Source organism: Rhea pennata, chromosome 2 (genome assembly GCF_028389875.1).
Source record: "Rhea pennata isolate bPtePen1 chromosome 2, bPtePen1.pri, whole genome shotgun sequence".
Taxonomy (NCBI): domain Eukaryota; kingdom Metazoa; phylum Chordata; class Aves; order Rheiformes; family Rheidae; genus Rhea; species Rhea pennata.
The window spans coordinates 140321158-140339087 of record NC_084664.1 but is presented as its reverse complement, the minus strand read 5'-3'; the positions used below and the strand labels follow the sequence as shown (position 1 = coordinate 140339087).

Sequence of the window (17930 nt, the reverse complement as noted above, 5' to 3'; positions counted from 1 at the left end):
TTTTTGCATGGAAAGGAGACAGAATGAAATGAAGATCAGCATAAAGAAATGAACGAACAGATTTTAACCACAAAGACTGGGGAGGCGTCAGTTCACAGTAATTTGGCTCTGACATGAATATGTAGAGGACATTACTACAAGGTCATGTCTTGCTCATTGTAGAAGGCAATATAAAAAGAAAGAGTCCCTGGAAAGCACTAGTTCTGTCTGCAGTGATACCCCTGCAGAGCTGCTACACACACGCTCAGGTCCACCAAAGCCCCACACTGAGGGCACTGTGTCAGATTAATCCTTGGGGTGACTCCCTTGGTTTATGTAAAAGGACCTTTATATAATTTACAAACAGAATTACAGCAGCATGGACCTAGTCCTTTAGATCATCTGGGTAAAATATGAGGACTGCGTGCCTCAGGCTTTCCAAATACGTGGGTGATCTCTGCATGTTGAGGTATTAGAGCACCAACTTTAAACCATTATAATAAATGGTTCCTGTCCAACCACGAGGATTAGACAACCACTACTATTTTTACAGAAAAATTGTAACTCTCACATAGCTGTTTGTCCTCAGTACTTGGAGCTTTAAAAAAAGCATCAGAATTTTTGCAGACTAAGATCAGAGCTGGCAATCAGGACATTTTAAGTATAAAAATATGGATTCATTGAAAGCTAACTGAAAGAAATGTTACAGCTTGCTTTACTGGAATGTACTTTGAGTAAAACCAGGAGTTTTATATGAAATAATTTTGATGGCTCTTTTGTTCAGCCCATAAGTAGTTGTAACAGCTTCAACCACTATTAACTTTATATCCACAGAATTTGCAGGCTTTGCTGTGGGAGACTGTTAGCTGAATTATTTATGAAACCAAAGTTACCAAAGTTTTCAAAAGTGTCGGTAAACCTGTAGGCAACCCATCGCACTGTTGCCTTTGTAAAGCAGAAGACTGTTTTTCAGAGATGACTCGTTACTGAAAATGTCCTTGATACTTTTGTATTTACTAATTACCAAAGTGACATGAGCTGCCTCATCATCTTTAAAGCTTCTGTGAGGAAAGGAAGTCCTATTATCCTTTTTTTACAGATGAGACATTCTTGCACTGAGAGTTTAATTTAACTGTGCTTATCTTATCCTACAAGACGGCTACAGCAGAGAGGTAGGCTTTGAGAAACATTCTGAATTCCTACCTGGTGCCCTGACCATTGGACTCTCTTTCCTCAATATTTGCATTCATCTGCATTAATGTGAATATGGTCAGAATGTCGTGCTTTTGGGTATGATGGATTTGTTGTTCATTCTTTATAGGTGAGGTCAGTATGATGCCGTTAGAGCAGGTTCCTTAGAAAGAGCTCTTCTGGAATTTTGCAGTTAACTTCACCAGAAAATGCTTGTTCATCAGGACAGAAAGGTGCTACTGGGGACTACTCCTCAGGCCCACAGTGGGATGAGAAAGCCAGAGAGAAGCAGGAGGAGAGACAGACACAAATCATCTGTTTTTCGAATGACTTTTTCAGGATAGAGGCAAGTCTGACTCAAACCCTTGTCTGACTGCCTCTCTCCAGCCAGCGTATTGCAGTCAGGGATGAGATGGAGGAGCCAACATGCTTCAGAGCAGGCCCCGTTCTTTCATCTGCTCATTGCTGAGCTTTAGTGAGGAATGATAGCCAGGTTAAATCCCACTTGTTCTCTACTGTGAAACAGAAGATTGTTCTTCCCTCTTTTCACCCCTCAAAGCACAGACTGAAAAATACCTTTTTTCTATGTCTAGGTTGAGAGAGATCAGGAAAAACATGCATTCATATGATTTTAAAAAAGATAAACTCAATAGAATTGAATAAAGGTGGTTTCAAAATGAAGTGTGGAAGAAGAGCTTTGAATGTTGAGTGTTGAAGACCCTTGGGAGTTCAGGGCACAGGAAATTTTGAAATATCCAGATAGGTCACTGCTGTCTGCTGAAATGTATATTAATCCTCCAACACTCAAGTATACTTATGTATTAAAATGATGGGTTTTCATTCTCTTTGATGCTGGGAAACTTCTACGGGCTGGGCTGCTTCACCTTAATATGTCTTTAAATTATAAACTGCATGTTTCTTTAAAATATGGGCCAGTCTTTGCCCTGTGCTTTCAAAGAAATGTGTCATTTTTAGAATCAAATCTGCTACCTGAATTCCAGCTGAGTTGTAGGTCATACCTGTTGGGCATATTCTCATCTTTGGGGATGGTTGTTTTGATATATAGAATTAACTGAATGAATACACAAAAATTTATGCAACTGAATGTGCAAACCTAAGCTTAAATACGGGACTGGACATAATAGCTGCAATTCAGAATAAGAAAGTTTAAGTATATCCCAATACTCCCCAAATCTAGAGATCAGCTCCCAGCTGTTACCTGCTACTATCTTTTGTACTGCATAGTAAGTAATGACTATTACCTTCACTCAGCAGCACTAGATCTAAAAAAAAAAAACTATTAGATATCCAAAATACTGTACTACTAAAAATATTTAGTGTGGAGTTTAGATACAAGCTGAAATGTGAGTTAGTTTACTGCTAAATTCAAAAGATCTGGTTTATGAATTGGGATGGTTAGAAATTCAAAATATTTCTGTAGTTACATTATTGTTTTCAAAAAAGCTAAGATATTGAGTACAGTGAACATTTTATTATTTGTCTTACAATTTTTCAGGAGTGTAGTCTTGGAAAAATATCCAAAAAATGAAATTTTTATCTTACATCTATCAAAGCATGTACTCAGGGAAAACAAAGGTGCCAGTAAGCAATCTCTTTGCCTTCAATAACACATCATTAGTGGCAGACACTACATTTTTCCTTGAGTTCAAAATGATGTATATTGGCAAGACTCGCATGGAAAATGGAAAGAAATAAGTAAACTCATGTTCTCTAATAGCTTTTATTATCAATCATTAAGCAGTCATAAAAAATGCTTGAATTGTAACTGTCATGCTTACTTGTTGATTATTATATTTCACTTTTAAAAGAGAGACCCATGTTTAATATAAGACAAGACATTTCAGTTACAATAATTATCTGATTTCTGGTCTATTGAAATCTTAGCAAAATCAAATTCCTGGGTGTACCTTAAATACAAATTTACCTATAGCTTTATCAAGATCATTGTTTTTCCTCTTTTAAGTTTTGAACTAGAATGCCTGTTTTACCTCCTCAGCAATCTTGAAACTATATCTAAGACTTCCAATTTAAATGGAAATACGGCATTAATGACTGAGCTTTTCTAGAGAAAAACACTCAGAGTCATACTGGCTGGGATGCTACACCATTAGAAAGAGGAAAGGTCCATAATTGTTAGCTAGCTGCAGCATCTGTGAACCTTTCTCAAATGTTTGGATTGCAGAGCCCTTTATTAGTAAAAAAAAGAAACTTTAATATACAGCATTGGAATTTGGTTCGAAAGAGAAGGACATTTTGATTGTATATAAAAATAGTGTATTATATATCTTCTCAAAAACAGGAGATTGTTTTGTAAATAATAATCAGATTAGCTGTAATCTTACTGCATTTCTTAATTTATTACTGACAAGGTGCATAAGCACACTTAAACTTTATATCCAAACTCAATTTGGAGCATGGATAATTTCTTAATTTCTTAAGCACAGTTCTGTGGTCCTACTTCTTGTTACTAATTTGTTCCTCAGCTCTGTGGATTCAATAAGTCCTTGACTGCTCTCACAATTAGTTTCCCCTGTTTCTGTATAGGAGAAATCCATCATGATTTGTTCTTCATGTTAAGAGTGTATAGATCTCAACAGCAATATTCTTCTGTCTTCTCCATGGCTTGCCAGGTGGTATAAAGCTACAGGAATGGCCTTCCAAGAGATGAGCTTTTGTGGTCTTTAGCCTCATAAAGAACTGCTCTGCCGACTCCTGTCACTGTAACTTTCCTATATCTATTGGACTTCATTCTTTCATAGCTCCTCATGAGATCTGCACTGCAAATCTCCATTACAGCCCTCAATAATTATTATTATCAGTAATAGTTCATTAAAAAAAAATACTTAGTTGCCTCCCTGCCTTCCTGCTAATTGTCTAATTTTCATACCTTGGAAAATCACCGGGCTGCTGTGCAGCTGAAGTGTGGACTGTCTTAACTGTGTGATGTAAAACCTTCCAGTACAGAAACTGCCAGTTAGTTTTCCCTTTGATCAAACTGATTCTGTTACAATTAACACCCATACATGTGAACTATAACTAACCTGATGCGTGGAGTTTTGTCACTCAGTGTAAGTGATTTAAGCCATACTTTTTGCAAGCGTGCCATCTGGAATGTGAATTTCTTTCCACTGCATGCTGTGAGTGCAGTATTCCTATTATCCCCTTTAAGTGAGAGCTCCTCCCTCTGTGGCCCTTGATCTTCATGAATGTATCCAGTGTGGCTCCAGAAATGGGCTATGGTAGGGGACAGAGGGACCAGCTGGTGCCTGACCCCAACCTATAGGAAGAAATGGCTCTTCTGTGTTCTGGAAGCAGATAATGCCAGGATCTCGGGGTTTATCTGTATACTTTAGTCACAACAGCCCCAAAGTCACTGAGGGATATGTTGTCGTCTCCCTCCTTTCAGTTTTTCTCAGTACCTCCCTCCTGTCCATTTCTAGAGATAGCTGTATAGGAGATTTTGGCTTGGGCAGTAAAGTGGCTCCCTCACGACGGACTGTAGTCACCTGAAGCTTATTTTTTCCACTTTTCTAATCTAGTATTTCTTTTTCCTACCGACTCCTTTGAGCACGTCATGGATGAAGATCAGCTTTCTGCACTAATTTAAACTGTCACAGCATGGCCATAGAAACATTAGTCCAATCTGGAAAAACTGATAGCCTAGAAATGAATGCAGAAGGTAGCCTGAAGTTACACAATTTGCTCTGCATAATAGGAAGGGCTCCTTCGTGCTCTTGGGCAGCCAGAGGATTTCATTTTGTTTATTTTTAACTCTCACAGTAGCCAATCAAATGGAAGTTTTGTCTCTGGTCATGCTGCCAGTGAGGATAAAATGTAAAGCTGTAAATCTCCCTTCAAAGTGGGATTTAGATCCTTACGTACTTGGCAAGATCACTCCAGTGGGTCCTTTGAGACATCACATTTATCCACAAGAGCTAAATAACTTCTCTGATTTCACGGTAGGGCTACATTCCTTCTGTGGGCATGACGGCAAATAACTAGTAAGTAATTAATCTGCCAATACTTCCCTTACGTTCTCCTTTTCTCAAAGTTACAGGAGACCTGTTTGAGAAATGCAGAGCTAGGTCTTTCATTATTGCTGCTGATTCCTTGAGCAGAGAAAGGAGTATTCTTGGTAAGGTTGGAAAAGCCATTCTTTGTTTTACTCTGTGTGCATGGAAGATAATTAGTTTGGGTGTAGGAGAGAAGGATCCTTAGGCTTGTGCCAGTTAAATAGACAAAGTGTGAGAAGTAGCCCAGAGGCAGACAGACCATGCACTTATTTCTGATGGGTTCTGTGAGACCTGTGATTTCCACGTGTTGACCCAGTTTTGAGATGGTACACGTCTGAGTGGAGGATAACTTCGAGAAAAATCATACTTTAAAGATATTTTCTATAATGTTGCAGAGAAATCCTAGAAACTTGGCAACATGCACCAGGTGGCTGAAGTCTTGGGCAGTAGTTTGAATGCAAGCATTATTGCTAGGCCACTAGATCAGAGGCATCTTTTTCCAGTGAGTGGTAACTGTGAACATACTTTAAAGTGAGCTAACACCACAAATGAATACCTGGCATGACTCACTCCCTGAGCCCTTCTCAAAGCCTCCGGCTGAATCCAGGCAACCTCCTCGAATGGAAACTATCTGATAAAATCTGCAAGGGGGAGAGCTGGTAAAATGGGAGGCAGAAAAGAAGAAGAAGAAGAAACAGGAAAAAAAAGGGGGGGAGGGTATATGAGTAGAACTACATAGCACTTGGAAGTAAAGGGGGTAATTAGTTATTAGCCACATGTAGTAGTCTGCATGGGACCCGGAAGGGTTGCTTTAAGGCTGGATCTGGTTTTCTGTAGCATTACTTTTATAAATTGGATTTGCACATTCCCAAAGTGATGTCTTTAATTACAGAATCTTCAATGGGCTCAAGTTCCGTGTGGATGTCAGACTTTTTGTATAGTATGTGTATGCATTTCCTCTTCTTTATTTGATTTTGAGTTGGAGAGAAGTATCAAAAACTGTCTCCTTCTGTCAACAAACCCCTATTCAGCTGCTCCAGCATTTCACATTCTACCTGCAGTAATATCTCACCCCTTGTTCCTTCTCCTTTAACCTTAATGAGTAGAGTTTCTCTCTTCTTATTTTCTTTTCCTTTCCCATCTTATCAGCTATACTCTTCTTTTCCACTACTTCCTTGTTTATGCAAGGATTTTGTCTGAAAATGCAGCATTCCCTGTGGTCTGTATTGCTTCATGTTTCCTCTGTTGCTTCATGCTATTTGTTAATCTGTGTCTTGCAACTGCTTTACCTACTGCTAGGTGGCTGTTCCCAGAAGCCAGCTGTGCTGTTTGGGACAGGCTATTAAGATGACATTTTACGGCAAATGCCCACTGAAGTCTAAAAGTAAGACTAACAAAACATTTTCACTTGTCATCTCAGTCATTACAGTATACATTTAGGTACAGTTTTCATATTTATGTGTATTTATGTATAGGTTAAATTTGGATCAAAATATAGGTTTTGTCTATTTCCCCCAGTAGAGGGGAATTTGCAATTCAAAGACTGGAATTATTCTAATATGTGAAAAACAGTGAGATACCTGCAATAGAAAGAGATAAATCTGATCTCATTGTTCATAATTAGATTAAAAATAAGACTTGAAATGGGGATGGGTAAATTAAATCTTTCAAATATTTTTGGAGTCAGTAATTGGAAGTGTTTCAATATAGGAAAAAATAGTGTTTATAAAGTTGCAGTGTTCCTTTATAGCCCCTTTTTTCTAACAGGGTTGATTCAATACCATCTGACAGCTGCTGTTTTGTGGGCTTCAAAAAGGAGTTGAAGTCTTCAGTATAATTCCAAGGATACGTATCAGTGCAGCAAAAGCCGATGACAACTTTAATCCTTGTTGCCAAGGATAGACGGGCGTATAAGCTGAGCTAGATGTGGATTTTCCAGGTCAGGCTCAAGTCGTAATTCTACTGTGTAATGAAGCATGGGGTGAAGAGGCCTGAAGTCACTCAAGCTGGTAGTGTTCAAGCAGTGCAATGCAGTGGGGTGCAAAGATGCCAAGTCTTGGTAGCAGTTAGCCATGCTGTGACTATGTAGCCACACAGCTGGCCCATGCTCCTAAGTCCTGCCCTTCTGCAAAGCTGCTCTAGCCAGAGGCAGGGCTGGGCTGGGCTGCAATCCTGCTTTCAGCTCCAAAGCTAGCACTGTCTGGTATGTTTGCACCATGTCCCTGTGCACAGCACAAGCCTGGCCACGGCCAAGTGGTGGAGTAGCTCCCGCCATATCCGAGTTCCTCCAGCCCTGATCCTCTGTGACTGGAGTTACCCAATGTGATACTCTGTGCAGAAATAACAGCTGTAACTGAGGTGGGAGGAAGATGCTGTTGCTTGTAGTTCAGCAGGTGGCATTGTTTGCTTAGAGATTGCTTCAAACTAATGCTATGCATAGTATCAGGGAGGAGTGTGCAGCTGGGGTGTTTTGTTGAGGGTGTGACAATAATCCACAAATCCAATTTCCTGCAGTTACGAAGTGCTGGTAGTGATTTCTGGACCATTCTTCCAGTCTATTTTCAATTAGCTTTAGTGGCAACAAAATGCAATGGAACAACAGATTTTTTTCCTGAACTGTCTTCAGGATTTCTTACCGTCATAGGACTTCCTCTGCTGCGCCCTGTCCAGGGCTGCACTGCACCTCTGGCTAGGGTCCTCTACCTTATGAGCAGTGGGGAAAGTGAAATAAGCTTTAATGAATTACACAACAATCTCTACTTAATTTTAGAAGAAACAAGCTGAGTTGTCATTCATGCGCCAAACAGAAGATTTGCAAAATTCATGAGAGTTTCTGGTTGACAGCTGCTTTACAAATGCAATTTATTAACATTAACAGGATTTATATAAACATAGAATTTTTTTCCTCAAGCTGCAGTTTGTCATCTTTCATGACACTAGAGCTTTGTTGCTTTAAAACAGTATTATAAAAATTCTGCTACAAACAAAGGTTTTTCTTGAACTTTCACTAGGAAATGGCTAAGTGCAATGTGCAATAAAAATTAGAGTTTATATGGCAATATCATACCTTACTTTTTAGTAACAATGTAAAAAAAAATAGTTGTAGAAAAAATAGTAATTAGTGCAAAATACTTACAGAAGACAGAAACAGAGATTGGTCAGCTCAAAGTTTCAAATTTAACCACTCCCAAGCATTAGAACGAGGTTTCAAAATCTACCTCCAAATTTTACAAATGCCCTTTTGTCTTGTAGTGCCCAAAGACCTATACTGGGTCACTCATATTCCTAGGCATATAGACAGGGGAAATGATTCATCTGGTATGATAAGCCTTTCCAGTCATGGAAGCTAACAATCACGGTCGAATAAGCAGTGCATTATCCGTAACACAAGCATGGATGTGATAAAAGTACTCCTGGGAAGTAACCTTTCCTATTAAATAATTTGGCTATCACATGTCTGGTAATAAGTTCTTGTGCTGTTTATTATTGAGTGGGATATAAAATTGTAAGAGCAAACGAGTTTGCTATGAGTGTCGTTATACAAAGATGCAGGTTAGTAATTAAAAAACTCAACAAAAGATTAGTACTCTGTCATAGTCTTTGCAGTCAGAACAACACACATCAACAATTTCTCTGCACAGAATATACATCTTCCAAGTCACCCGTGCTGGTGACCCACAGGCAAGTACTCCCTGAGAAAGTACATGCTCGTTCAGCAAATGCTCATTTTGAAGGCATGAGGGATGTGCTTTGTCTGTACAAGATCATGATGTGCAGCAAGAGATGAAGCTGAGGAGTCCTGGCTAAAATACAGGAAAAAAAATTGTGGCCTGAGGTGAACTATCTCTCCATCTCTTTGAATGAGGAGAGTAATTAAACCATTATTCTGGATGACTTTTATGAGGTTGCACATGAGGGGAGAAGATGATAGCTTCCTGAATCCAATTTTCCTCCCACACAAGAGCAATCACAATCTGTCCCTAAGTATTACTGTGTCCTTGTAATCTATACACTTATTCATGTATCTGGAGTGCTGAAAACTTTCTGTTGTGTCATTATAGAAATTAATAAGCTCAAGTAAAATTTCTTAAATAGTGTTTTAGAGAGTTAGTGGCTTTGAAAAAAAATGAGGAGTTTCATCAAAGGAAGACAAAATATGGCAGCTATAACTGCACAGATGATTTTGCAGTGCTGAGGCCTACTTTTTCACTGACTGGGGTCATAAATTGTCTCAGAGTCATTTTGCTTCCAGTTATTCCATCTGTGATCATTCTAGTGTGGTTTCTAATGGCAATGCATACATATAAACATGAAAATACTTCCTGACCATGTTGAGAGGAAGATTTCCTGGGATTTATTTGACAGATAACGTATCATGAAACACTTAAGCAAATAGTAACTAGCTAGTGTGTTTCAGATGAACTCTTCAAGCAAATGCATCTGTGAAGGAAGATTCATAGAATAAGGATATTGTATGGAGTGAAAAGTAAAACATTTCTTATTTGATATGAGAATGATTTGGCTCTGATATGAAGCTTTGCCCTATACACAGGACTTTTTTAATCTCAAGAGAAAAAGAGAAGTGGGCAGCTTGTTTTGTAAACATCACCTCTCTAACATCTTCAGAAGCAGTTGCTTTGACTGGACTCATTTGACTAGAGCAGTGATGTACTTTGTAAACAGCCACCTCTGAGGTAGAGATTTATAAGCAACAGAGAAGAAGAATTGCTTCTAGGGGGCAGTTTATCTCAGCTGGAAGAATATACCTAATGCAAGGTCAGGTGGGCAAAAGTGCCTGACAGTGCATGTGTCTCTCTTGAGCATGAAGTAAATCTCATTCAGACAGAGGTCAGCTTCCTCCCCTACATCTGCTCTTTGAGCTCGCTCTTCAGCCTGGACCCCAAACTCTCCAGTTGTCTAGTACCACAAAATTAATTATGACTGTACTGCAGGGATACTTAAAGAGAGGATGGAAGAGGGACAGAACAAGAGAGAACATGATAGAGGTCTTTAAAATCATAAGTAGCAGAGAGAAAGTAAATGAGTGACTGCTCACTGTCTTAGCAAAATTACTAGGGGACATCCAGTGAAATTAGCTAGTGGCAGATTTCATAGCAAGCAAAGTAGGTATCTCTTTACACAACACACAAATTAACTGTGCAGCTCCTTACCAGGGACATCGTGGATGCTGAAAGTTTACATGGGTTCAAATACAGGCTAGAAAAATCAGTGAAAGAAAAATTTCCCAAGGTATGACCAGTAATTCAGTACCTCCTTAACATGTACATTTCTGATAGTCTGAAGAATATTTTGAGCAAGTCAGGCCTGTGCTTACACTGCTCTTTCTTCCCTATTTTGACTCTTCTTTCTTGTATTTCTTCAACATCCATTATTGATCACTGTCATCTGGATGGACTTTTCACCTGAACCAATAGAGCTGTTCGTACACGAACAGGTCTAGCTGCAGTATGATGGAAGCTAATCCACAATTTTTTCTCCAATGCTTATCTTGTATGCAACAGTTAATGAATGCTTCTCACCGTAGAATTACTATTATTTATCCTGTTTCCTCAATATGATGAAAAAGTTCCCCTTTCTCTGGAAAGCTATCAGTCTTTTCATACGGTGAGGGTAAAATGTGTCTTCGTGTTAGTAGGTTAAAGTGCTTTTTCTCTGAATTTCCTGTGGATTTAGTCTTAATACTTCCTAACTGTTTCAGTCAACCTCTCTCTTGACAATCTGAGTCTACTCTTCTTCCAGGCCAAATACTCCCTACTTTTCTGAAGTTCATAGAATCGTAGCATGGTAAGGCTGGAAGGGACCTCTGGAGATCATCTAGTCCAGCCCTCAGTGTAGCCCATACGGGGGTTGAACCCGTGACCTTGGCATTAGCAGCACCAAGCTCTAAACAACTGAGCTAAACCAAGTTACCTCAGAGATGACAAGATCAGAAGATTTCCACCTACAATTTATGAAATGAATTTTTTAAAGTAGCAAAAGTCTCCAGGTGACTTTATTTTGAGATAACTCAAAAGTCCCAGGGGTTCAGAACTCTTGGGCACCCATTTTAGGAAAAAAAAATTTTTTTTTTGAGAAATTCATGCTGGGCTTTGCTTCTTCCCACCATACATACTGAAATGTTGGAAATTTTTAAGTTTTCCTCAGTAAAATCATTATATTAACATTCAGTAAATTTGTAGAAGAAATAAAACGTGCTACATTAATAGGCTTATTTCTTTTCAAGTAAAATGCAATAGTTAATTATGTCACTGATATTTACACACAGTCTGGTGCTCGTCATTATACATAATATTAATGGAAATAGCTGCAACCTGGTGCCTTAGGTCTCTCGAATAGGGCTCTAATGAAAGGATTTGGATTTCTGAAAATTTTCAGCAAAAAATAGAGTTTCTTAACAAATATTTTTGCACACCAAAAATGGTATTTTCAGCCACTCTACTAAGTAGATTAATAAAACCCAGAATCACCCTGGGTTACCCCACCTTTAGTTTTATATTTTCCTCTATAATCTCAGACCTCTCAAAAAAAGAAAACACATCATCAAACTCAGCAGAAAAATGTTTCAAAGGGAGAATTATTCTCAGCATTTTTGGTATACCGAGTGAAGCAATCAGCATGCTATAGCTGTTTGTGCACACAGAAATCTTTTTCCCTAGGTGATCTCCATAATATTTGTGTGATCAAGATCCCAATGTTATGAGAGGGCTTTTGGACTGTCTTGAACTGGACAGGTGGTCACATCAGCAGCCTTCCTTTTAGAGCTGTTTTAGGCTAGTTGCTTGCTTCTTTGCAGCTGAATATAGGTTGCAATTAAAAGCTCCTCAAAGCACTGCTGCTGTGAAAAGAAATTACATTCCTCTTGGCCGAGTGAATGACAAGGGAGCAGAAAAGTAAACATGAAATCAGTAAATCTGATTGCACACTCATTAAAATGATTCCAAACAACAGAACAGTAACAACTGTACGTTTGGCAATGCCAAATCATCAGATTAGTATAAACATGACTGGCCTTGTGTTGAAATCACCAAGACGAAATGAACCCCGAGTAGAGAATTGATGCAGCTAAGCCTGTACAACTTCCAGCTTTTAAGATGTTGCAAATAATGTGCCTGTTTTACAAATGGGAAGTCTTTCAAAGACAAAGTCAGATGACTTGCCAAAACTCAAATGGTCAAAGACAGGACCAGGATTAAATTCCACTAGTGATGACCCTAATTTCACTCAACTATTCTTTGTCAGCTGACCCTGCTTAAATATTGCACATTGATGCAATGTCCCTTATGCAACTGTCCTTCACTCTGAAGTTCTTTAGCCTAAAGGACTGCAGCTTTTATTGAAAAGCTCTTAGGTAGTTGTATCTGTTGTGTTTCCCTGAAAGGAGTTCGTCATTGCCCTGTGGAATCTTCAACGGCGAAGTCGGCAGTTACTGTACCGTGGAAACGTTCCTCCCGGTTACAGAGAGGAGGAAGATGATCTCTGGTTTTATGAAGTGGTAGAGTTTGTACTTCTCACAAATTCTTCAGGAAGGGATGCTCTCTGTGTTTCCAAGTGTGGCTGTTGAAATACTGAGAATTCGTAAGGCCAGCACTAGAACAAACCATTCATTTTTAAGAAGTAGAAATATCTCATTTATGTTTGCAGGAAGAATCTTCAGACACTGGCCAACAGTTCAGACTTTATTTCAAATGATTAAAATCAGAATTTTAATTATTTTGATTTGATTTGTGTTTGTCTTAGGATTTCTTTATATAATCCGATGCATAGAAGGATCTATTTTCAAATTTATTCTACAATTTATACAATAATCCTTGATTTATAGAAAGGAGAGTGAAGACCTGATACATCTGAAAAATAAAGTTTGAGAAAACGTCTAGAATGCTTCCTACCACCATCAGCATTTACCATTGCAACTGTTAATCTATAGCTTTTTTAGCATCATCAAGTGCATCTCTGTTCAGGAAAATGTTAGAAACTAGTATTTTAGGGTTGGTTCTAACAATATTTGTTTGTAACGAGACATCAACAAGGTATTTTGCTATGAAAACTCACAAAAAATCCATATAGCTACCAGCCAAAATCCTGTTTTAAAATGGGGAGCTTTCATATGACAATTAAACTATTCCACTCAGTGAAGAATGCAAATGGCCATGGAAAAATGTGATCTAAAGCGCTATGAGGACACAGTAAAATATAAAGTTCAGTGGATTTTGGGTGAAACCTTTAAGAATGCAGAAATAATCAATTAAATATTCACATTTACCCATACAGAACTAAGTACATTTTGTGTTTTAGAAACCAAATATACCTGAGATCTTTAGTTCAGACAGGAAAAAAATGCATCAATGCTAGATAACCTGTACATTTGTTGAAAAAAGATTTTTTTTCTACTGGAAGTTAACGTAAATTTGGAAACAGCTGCAAAAAAATGTGGGAGAATCATTGAAATGATGTAACTGCCAAGAAATCTTGGGTCCAAGATTAATGCCAAACTGTTTCAGTGTACAAATATTTGCCCATGTTTCTGCTTAGGCATATTTCTAAACAATATATTTAAAAGTTTATTCTCCAAAAATATATTAACTAGGACGTAAAAATTAGGATGCGATATATGTTTATATTAATCAAGTATGTCATGGCCTTTGGGAAAATCATATGGTAATTATTTCTTCCATAGACAGTCATCCTGTATCACATGCTTTATAATAGAGAGAGGATTACATAACACAATTATCCAAACAACTTGTATGACATCAGTTAAGACAGGACCAGGATTTCTCATGCGTCAGTTTTGGATTATTTCTATATATTAAGCAACAAGATTGCTTATAGCAAAATGGTTAAATGATGCTGGAAGCAAGACTCAGCACCCAGAACTCTCTGTCCACATGAGTACCCTAACCGCGGGGCTATGCAGCCACACTTCCTCTTATTTTCTTTCTTTCTTTCCCTATGGATTCTTGCATATCTGAGTTTCTTCTGAGCCTTCTCAGGAGGGTGAAAAATGGCCCTGCCAGCCCAGCTGATAAGCTTGTGTTTGGGCCACTCATATGAGCAGTGAGAGCTGTGCGTTTGAACCCCCGCCAGAGCTAGAGCTCCGGTCTCACGGTCTCTGAGCAATGCTTTTATCATTAGGCAACTGTGCAAAGAGTGAGCAGTGTCACCACTTCAGTGACTGGCTTCTATTTTAATAGTCTTTGGACAGCATAAGGTATTGCTGGAGCAGCTAAGCTGTTCTACATCTAAGGCACTTACCTGCTTCCGTTAAACCGTGTTGAGATTTAAGATTAATGCAAGAGAAGAGATAACTATTGTCATTCAGATTTTCATCTTAGCAGCTCTGGTATGAATTCAGTGATTAAATTTTTAATAATATTCTCTTTTCCTTGGGATATTCCTAAACTGTTAAACAGCTCAACAGTAAACAGTTAAAAGCTGAGATAATTCAAGTTTTATCATATTTTACCCTCTGGTCAAAATGGACTTAATTGAGAGAAGATTGAAAGATTATTAAGGTAAAATAATGGCCTGAAACTCTGTGTAAGTCAAAAATAATTTGTAATTATGGATTGTTTGATGAGCTGTTCAAATTGTCATGATAGCTTAATAATGACTATTTTGACTTCCAGCTGGCAAATGATTAAGTACAGTAACAAGAGCATGTTGACTGAAAGTAAAATAGTTAAATTAGTTAAAAAGATTTCTGCTGTTTTAATGACATGAGGACGCTGAACTAAGTTATGCTGAAGTACTTAGCATCACAGCTGGTCCCGTGCATCCCACAAACTCTTGAGTGGTTTCTTCCAGGTGTTGTCCATCTTCTTCATTCATCTTGGCGTTTGTACAATACTCTGTCCATATTTTCTTGTCTAACTTAAACACTTCTAGGCAGAGGTAGTAATTCTGCATCCTACTTTTTTCTACATTAAATATATTTTACAGCTTACTATCATGTTTATGTCAAGGAAATGCAAAATCAGGGTATCTAAATAACCAATAATCTGTATTGGGAGTAAGCCTGTAAGCTCATCAGTAGTAGAACTGTTCAGACAAATAACCTTTTCTAGCAATAGAGTGACCCTACCCTTACAGACATTTTACCAGCACTCTTGAGCCTTCCAACATACATATGTTCTTGGGAACCTTCTGAACCTTTTTAGTGGCCTCTACAATTCATATTCCGTATTCAATATTTCTATAGAAATTTATATGCCTTAGAATTTAGCCAACAGCTAAAGTGTCTTCTGAAGGTGTCTTCTGAGGCTCCTTGACCCACATATGAGTAAAGCATCCATAGAGCAAAGCAGAGTGTTCACCTCCCAAGAGTCTCACTAGGAGGCTCTTGTCCAACTAATGGACTCACTACATGCAGGATGCTCCAGAGGGTGAAGAATCTCATTCTTATCAGTAGACTCTTCAGGAGACCTCTTGAAAATAACAGTATCCTAAATGCTGAAGTAATAATATTGATGTAACTACAGTAGTCTTAGCATACATTGATCTAAAAGAGGATCTGAATACATCTCAGATGTACTGATTTGGAAAATGGACAACCTTTTGGATCAAGTCCATGTCATTTCTTATCAGCCCTGAGGAAATGGACTATGAATATGAAAATAAAAGACCACAGTTTGGGGCTTAGCCTTTGAAAGAGTGCAATAAAAGGGCTAAATCATCATAAAATGTACTTGATTTATTTTCAGACTCATGTGTAGAACCGATTTAATTACTAATTATAGTGCTTCATAATCAACTAATGACTATGTTTTAGTACAGTTCAGAAACTAGTGCCTTTTTTAGTAACACAAGGATTTTACTAGAGACCTTGCTACTAAACAAATGATCAGCACTAGGGAGAGGATCCCAGTTCAAATGTCGCTTATAGTTTACAAGTTTTAGCAGTGTGATTTACCGATGTTACATTGTGCTATATATTTAAGACTTTTATAATAGTATTTATTTAAAGTCCTGTATGTTATTATAATTTCACTAGATATGTAGGCTGACATAAGTTGTTTGCACCCTTTAATTTGACATAATATATTAAATGCTTTTTAATACAAAGCTTTTTAGATTTTGTACTGGATGCATGCATAGTATATTCCACTTACAAGCTCAGACATATGGTATTAATAAAGAGTGATGATTCTGGCAAATGTGTTAGAATTTCCTTTTCTAAATAATGAAGGCTTTTCACGAAGGGCTGAAGATGCCAAAGTATCCGTTTTGTAATCCAGCAAGCATGTGTACAGATGTACTTGAACACATGCTCATCAATGCATGTCTGTAAACTCACAGAAGTATAATGTGAATCAGTCTTGGAATTGTACTTCAAGAGCCTGATCCAAAGTTTATTTAAATCTATAGAAAATAATTCCATTGACTTCTTTATATTGTGGATAAACTCTAAAAGGGAAGGTTACAGGAGTTTCTTTGCAGAAGGCTGACTATCAACTTTAAGAATATTGATGAAATTCTCTCATGGCAAAATGCTCACTGATGGTAATGGGATTAGGGGTTTCCTTATGTATGTTTAGATGTTCGGCTTTATGTGCCCTTTAATGACCAAAAATTGATGTTGAAAAATCTGGGAATTCCGTCATGAAAAATTGATCTTCAACTACATAAAGTAACTCTGCCAGTGCACCATAACTGATGTTCATATACTGTATTGAGATATTTTAGGGAATGTACATTCATTCTTCCTTTGGCACCTATTTTGCCTTCAGTCTTTGCTGGGATTCGCAGACCGTGTGCCTTTTCGCATCCAAGCTGTGTAGGGACAGTGCTGGTGCCATTATGCATGGTAGCTATCATGCTTGTTTGAAGTAGTAGTAACCTTGGTTCAAATGCCTCCTCTGCCCTGGGTGGTCTAAAATTGCTTCTCTTTGTCCCAGGAAGCTGTCTTGCCTCCCAGCTATAAGAAAGGATGATGTCTGATTAAACCTGTTCCAATTTCTACCAGATATTTAAATATTCACTGAAGGACACTTACAGGAATCTAGGTCTTGCTTCTCACAGCTGGATGCCTCATAAGCACTAAATTGGAGATTTAGTTAGACATTGGGTAATTTGCTCCCCACCTTCCACACTTTTCCCTACTCCAAACTAATTTTTACTCTAGACCTCAGCCAGAGAGGTTTGGGGGACTTTATTCTCTCACTCTAGGTTAACAATTTGAGCTCTTCTCCAGGAGACATGATTTAAGAGCTCTTGATGAGGATGACTGCAGAATAAGCAGCAACTGTCACTGCCAAATTGAGCAAATTCAGGTACCAGTAATCAGTGATCTGTGGCTGAATTCCAGCAGTCACTGGAGTCAGTAAGAAATGAGAAGAAATCACTTTTTACTTCATAATGAAAACACACACACAAACTGAAATGGAGGAATATTAAGTTATCAGTGTTTTGTTCATTTTTGAGACAGCTCCTGTTTTGTTCAGTAATTTATTCACTTTTGCTATTTTTAGGACAAGGTCTTAAGTTTTTTCTCTGACTATTTTAGCAGCTGGCTTCTTTTTTTAAAAATATAACCTTCTTCCCTTTCCTGCAGGTGCTGTTGCCACCATATGATGATCCTGTGAATGGAGCTGCTAAAGATCCACCGCCACCTTACGTGTCAGCATAAGTGAGAACATACTGTGGACCTAGGGAGGATAGCTTTACTTTCCAGACGTTGGAGCAATAGTGTAATTTCACTTCCAGGAT

At 38.1% G+C, this 17930-nt stretch overlaps 1 protein-coding gene across 1 annotated transcript in view; it reads left to right on the top strand.

The window, feature by feature from the left end:
• LAPTM4B (lysosomal protein transmembrane 4 beta) overlaps positions 1–17898 on the top strand; it is a 60179-nt gene extending 42281 nt beyond the window's left edge. The window contains exon 7 of the mRNA XM_062568328.1: positions 17776–17898. Coding sequence (XP_062424312.1) covers positions 17776–17850 — 75 coding nt within the window. The 3' untranslated portion in view covers positions 17851–17898. The remainder of the gene's footprint in view (positions 1–17775) is intronic.
• The last annotated feature ends 32 nt before the right edge of the window (positions 17899–17930 follow it).